Source organism: Merops nubicus, unplaced genomic scaffold, assembly GCF_000691845.1.
Source record: "Merops nubicus isolate BGI_N331 unplaced genomic scaffold, ASM69184v1 scaffold36160, whole genome shotgun sequence".
Lineage (NCBI taxonomy): Eukaryota > Metazoa > Chordata > Aves > Coraciiformes > Meropidae > Merops > Merops nubicus.
Genome location: NW_008581483.1, coordinates 18,542 through 24,474, shown reverse-complemented (window position 1 = coordinate 24,474; position 5,933 = coordinate 18,542). Strand labels below are relative to the sequence as shown.

Genomic DNA, 5,933 nt, shown 5'->3' with positions numbered 1-5,933 from the left:
GGCCGGAGAGAGACGCCGTTTAGGGTGCACGGTGCTGCAGTCGGAGGTTTGCCGGCCCGTTTCGGGGTGCTGCGAGCGTGCGGTCGTGTCTTGTCATTCCGCTAGGAGAAGACAGCAGCAGGGTGTTGTGTGGGCCGAGTTAAAGTGTTGTAATATGGCTATAAAAATGACAGGTTTCGTCCCATACATTCTTAAATCTCTTTTTGTTTCACCGTAAGTCTTTGGCCCTTCACGGTTATTGATTTTGTTTCACGTTCTGAAGGGGAGTGTGAAGAACCCTGGGGGTTGATTATCAGTATATGGAGAATAGCCACAGAGAACCTTCTGTCGTCCAAACAAAGTGTTTCTGTGTGAAGAGTTGACAATACAACTATTTTGAACCAATAAATTCTGTTCAACCTTGTTTATTCTGAACATTTCATCTTTGTACTGGAATTGATATGGAAGCGAAATTAATAACAACTATGATTGCTTTTGTTATCTCTGCTTAAAAACACAAGATTTGGACAGTTGGTATGATGAAAAATGGAAATAAAAACTTCGTGTTCCGTTTCATTAAATTCTACTTGCAGTGGGGTCTTCCTGAGACTTAGCAGCGAGTAGATTTGCTTTTTCTCCTTGTACCCAGTTCATGAGGGAGTTCACAGTGTTAAGGTGACTGGCCTCGCAGGCACGCTGCCACAGGGTGTCCCTGCTGCTGTCTGAGGCATTGATGGCAGCCCCGCGGCTCAGTAGCAGATTTATCAGCTCACTGTGTCCATATTCTGCAGCAATATGGAGTGCGGTCTTTCTCCAAGTGTTTCTGTCATCAATGTTTTTATTTTTCCCTGCTACCAGAAGAAATTTGACGATCTCTGAGTTTCCTTTGGCGTTTGCATAGTGCATGGGAGTACATCTGTCCATGTCCTTAGCCCCAAACCTCCCATTGTTAGCTAACAGGATACGGAGATGTTCTCTCGCAGCTGCAGCATGCAGGGGAGTCTTTTTCTCCTTGTCTTTTGTGTTGGGGTCAGCTTTAGCGTTCAGAACCATCTCCACCATGGTTTTGTCTCCCCTTTCAGCAGCAAGATGTAAAGGTGGTTTTGACTGTGCATCCTTCACATTAACATGGGCTTTGTGGTGCAGCAGCTGTTGGGCTGCATCTGTGTTTCCTCTTTGACTTGCAATATGCAGGGGAGTAACAAACTCCTTAGTGACAGCATTAATTTTGGCCCCAGCATTAACAAAAAGGCCAACTAATGCTCCTTTATTATGGAGAGCAGCAACGTGGAGCGGGGTTTCATCAGCTTGGTTCACGAAGTTAAGTCCCATCCCTTTGCACAGCAGAAGATTTGCAATGGAAGCAGCCCCAGCTTGAACTGCCAAGTGCAGAGCTGTGTCTGAACTGGGAGTCTTTATTCCCAGGTTTGCTCCCTCTTCCATGAGGACTTCTGCTGATTCAGCTTTGCCCGTTTCACACGCCAGGAGTAAAGGGGTGTACTGCCTTTCATTGCAGGCGTTTATATCTGCACCTCTGTCAAGTAAAGCTGCTACAACAGCAGGCAGATTTTTTTGTACAGCTCTAAAAAGAGCAGGCTCTGTTACGTCAGGTGACAGATCTTTAGAATGTTCTAGTAGTATTTTGAAGATGGATGGGTGGTTGCTGTTGAAGGCTCTTTCAGCCAGGTTGGAATCAGTACTGGCTTTGGCTTCTAGCAGTACTCCTGTAGTATTTTCAAACCCCTGAGAAACAGCATAACTGAGAGCAGTCTGTCCTCTTTCACCCTTTCCATCCGTGGAAGCACCAGCCTTTAAAAGCATTCTTGCCAAACCGCTCTCATCTTTAAGAGCTGCCATGTGCAAAAAATTTGCGCTGGTTCCTGTAGCTTCTTGCCTCTTCTTTCAGGAGCACCTCCAGGATGTGGCTGTGGTCATTCTGCGTGGCCAGATGAAGTGGTGTCTTGCCTTCTGTATCCAAGCTGTACATGCAGGCACCGCATCAGAGAAGCACTTTGCATCACCGTGTCCTTTCTCAGCAGCCCTGTCCAGCGCTGTTCTTCCTTTCTTGTCCTTCACATCTGCCTTTCCACCTTTGTTGATCAAATCTTCCAGAATCGTTAGGTGTCCGTTAGTGGCTGCAACATGCAGAAGTGTTTCACTTGAAGAGTTTAGTGCATGGATATCATTATCTTTCCACATTTTCTCTAAGTCAGAAGGACAGCCTTTAGTGACTGCATCAAAGGTGCCAACATCAGCATGAGCTTTTCTAGGTATTGCTGCCCTTGAGAGTTGACTTTCTTTTCCTTTCTCTGTAACAGCCCATCCTTGCTTTTTCCTTCTAGGACTGCCTTTTTTTCCCTGGTGCCATTCACTGCTGTTTTCAAACCAGACCTTGTCTTTTTTGAGTAAATACCCTATCAGCTTTCTTCTAGCATCTCCAATGCTTTTGTTTACTTCATTGATGTATTTTCTCATCTTGCTATAAAGTTTAGGCTCCACTTGCTTTAAACATGGATAAAAAAAGAGCCTGCAGGCTCGCTCACCTTGAGAAATTAGCATGTCTAAAACTCGAGAGTTCTTTTGTGTTCATGTCCTGTAGAAACTCATGACCATCTTTTTCTCTGGGGTAAAAATGCCATTGTCTATAAGCCAGTTCAGAAGATGGTCTGGGTCCTTTATGCCTTCTACTAGCTCTTCCTTTTTAGTCCTTAGGACTTCAGTTGCATATGGATTTGTAAACAGGCTAGTTGAATGCATTGTCATGTTACTAATCAAAAAGTTAATTGAGCTTTTGGTGTTTGAAGTCAAATATGAAATAGCAAAGCAGGCTCACATCATTTCACACATTCTTTTCATAGAACTATGTACTGACAACCATTGTAGTTCCATGATAAACCTTCAAAGAATGAGAAGGAAATCAAAACTCCCTCACCTTTAGTCCTCTAGTTATGAGAAGTCCTTTGATCTTCTCTGTTCTTCCTTAGCAACAAGTGAAGTTTAGTAACAAAGCAAAAATCTGCAATACATAAAGATACTCCACTTGGAAGACTTCTTCCAGAATTTTACACATAACTGGGGAGAAAAAATTGCTTTTGTGAATCTGATACTTGAGCAGCAGATAGTTGTTTATCATGTTCCTCTGTTCCTCTGGCCAAGCTGGTTTTTGTAGGTGCCTAAATGACCGGTCTATTAACATGACAAAGGAAAATTCACCATATAGTTACCGTTGCCATGATTACATACCTTGTATGATCTTAAATGAAAGAGTACATGTTGCCAGCTACGTAGGTGAAAGCCCTGTAATGTAATGAAATAAAAACATAAAGACCTAGATAAAAATAAACTGTATAAGCGGCTAGTTATAAAAAGTGTTCCTGCCTTTCTAATATGAGTTACAACCTCAGTCTGTGAGGTATATTGAAGTTAAAGGCTACTGAGCTTGTAGTTCCTGCTGTAACCTGAAGTCAGTCTGGAACTTAATTCTTTTACATGGGGTGGATCAAGGCAGTGATTCAGTATGCAAATTTATAATTCAATGGAGCTTCTAATCTGTGAATATGTACAGTCTTCAATACGGGTGTCAGACCTTTGAATCTAGCTGTAATTAATTTAACTTATTGATGTTAAAATTCCTTTTGGAGAGAAGGAAATAAAATAATAATCATCTACACATTTTGAAGCCAATTGAGAGAGAAATTGAGATTACAGAGTTCTGTAAGAGCTCGAAGTGAAATGAGCTGAAAAGCTGCAGGCTTGACCGTATTTAAGCAAATGGGAAATTTTGCCGTCTTCTTGTTTCAGTGCCCTTTCCATTGGGTCCTGCTGCCTTTGCATGTGTTTTCTTTGCTAGGACCTACATTGGGACTGATAAGATTTTTAATTTTTGTTCTGTTGACTGTAGCTTTATAAGTAAGTTCACAAGGTTTATTCTATTAAAAAAAATAAAAAGATTTATTGAAAAAATAGCTGGGGAAGGCAAGACTTTTAATATATATTTTGAAAGCCAGCCAGTTGCCAAGTCAGCAAATTTGACAGCCAATTTAAGAGCCCCATAATTCCTCTGAAATGCAAAGAAGGGCACTACACCAAGAATAGCAAAACCTTTGTCATTTAGTTAATGATTGTTAATGCATAGCATGGAAAACTACAGTTTATTGTAGGGAGTCAGGAGGTCTGAACTGTGTTCCCAAATCTGCTAATTAGCAGTCTGTGATCTGCAAATTACGTAGTCTTCATATCTGACTTAACAAAGTACTGAACATGTATCCCTGTCTTGAGTAAATTAATAGTCCTCACTTAAAATTGGTGAAATGAGACCTTTATGTCATCATTATTATTGTTCCCATGCAAAACAGGGATGCTTGGTTACCTTCACAGGGAAGTCTGGAGTTTTGGCGATGCAAAATGTTAGATGAGTGCTGAGTAGTAGTGTTAATATTGGCAGCACAAGAATTTTTGGAACTCCTGAAAAATTTCAGAACAGAAATAGTGATATTCCTGAAGAGTCTGTTAGCGTGGCAGCAATTCCCTGGTGTTCTGAATACAGAAGTCTTGCTCTTAAACAGTACAAATGAAAGGGTGCAGTACTCCGAACCGGCCTGGAGGAGGAACATTTGAACAACGTTTGCAGGCAGCATCTCTTTCAGAGTCGCTGGGGGACTTTATTTTGGGAAAATAGTATGCGGCAATTACTTGTTAGTAGATGCAAATTTCAGTCTTCTGAATATAATTCTGCATTATTTAAAAGAAGTTCTTCATTATAAGCATGTGACTTATGAGGAAATTGTGTCTTAAAAGAAGAATCACATTTGACAAAATTTTGGAAGCTTGTTGTATGGATTAATTTTTAGAGATTATGTATTAAAAAAGCCTTTATACTTTAATTAATATTTTAACTACTTTCAGAATTAATCCTTTGTTCCAACAACAACTTCACAAAAAGATTAAAAACCCAAACAGTTGAGAAGAGATTCAGAATTGGCTATTTAAAGCATGCTTTCTGTTTATCTCTTTTTATCTTATTAACTATTTATTTGACATATAAATGTTTTAGAGAAGGGAAAAATATTCTGTTTCTACACCTCTTCCTCTTTAATTAAGTGCATGAGACCACAAATGCATGGGAGCATGAGGAAGCTCTTAATTAAAAATAAGAATGGCAAAATTTAGTATTACTAAAGATCTAAGAAGAAAAATCAGTGGGAGAAAGGAAGAGGCAAAACATTTGCCTTCTTGTTTATCTTTTTATTTATTGTCTGAGGGGAATAAGGAGATTTTTTTTTTCTTGCTAAGTACTTGACAGTCCACTTTTATTTCTGCTAGCTTCTTTAGCTCCATGTATCCAAGGACTGTCCCTGATTTGGCTGTTTTGAAAAGAAAGTGATGGGATTTGCTTCCGTCGTGTGTCAGGTAGCACTTCAGATCTTTGTGCTCAGCAGTGGGGGTGTGCACTAGGGATGTACAGCAGGTCAGCTTACACGCACCGGGGAAATCTTACCTTTCCTCTAGAAGGATGTAGTAAAGAATTCTGGTTGGTACCAGTGCAGGTTCAGCTTCAGTAGTATTATCAGAGAAACTTCACGCTGTAGGTGAGCTGATTATATTTCATTTCAGTGTGTTGTCAAGAAGCCTGTGCTTCATGACGTAGAAATACTGAAAATTTTTACATAAACCGCTTAAACTCTAATGTCATTGTTAAATGCAGAAGTGAGACTCTGTGTGTATGTAAGATTACCTTAATTCACGTAGATCTGTGTGGACTTGGCACGGACTTTGTGCAAACATCCTCAGGTGGAAACAACATGGTAGAGTTTAGAGCAGGCCTTGAAAAGAGGCAGGTCTGATAGACAAGATCTCTGGTCTGGCCTCAGCTGAGTCTGTGTCTGTATTGGGAACTCTTTTAATCCAGCCACAGCTGGGAGACTTGAGCCACTTCTTTCTGATGTGCCATCTGA

General features: G+C 40.6%; 1 protein-coding gene across 1 annotated transcript; it reads right to left on the bottom strand.

Moving 5' to 3' along the window:
- Positions 1-555: 555 nt before the first annotated feature.
- LOC103782395 (serine/threonine-protein phosphatase 6 regulatory ankyrin repeat subunit A-like) lies at positions 556-2,178 on the bottom strand. The gene is made up of 2 exons (XM_008950167.1): positions 2,001-2,178; positions 556-1,829 (listed from the first exon to the last, which is right to left on the bottom strand). Exons 1-2 carry the CDS (start codon positions 2,176-2,178, stop codon positions 556-558), a joined length of 1,452 nt encoding a protein of 483 aa, XP_008948415.1.
- Positions 2,179-5,933: the final 3,755 nt, after the last annotated feature.

Excerpts from the sequence above, each read along its gene's own strand:
- LOC103782395 (XM_008950167.1), bottom strand. The coding sequence starts at position 2,178 with ATGTGGAAAGATAATGATATCCATGCACTAAACTCTTCAAGTGAAACA. Across the intron at positions 1,830-2,000 it reads GGCTGCTGAGAAAGGACACG|CTCTTAAAGATGAGAGCGGT; the intron begins GTGATGCAAAGT and ends TGCACATGGCAG.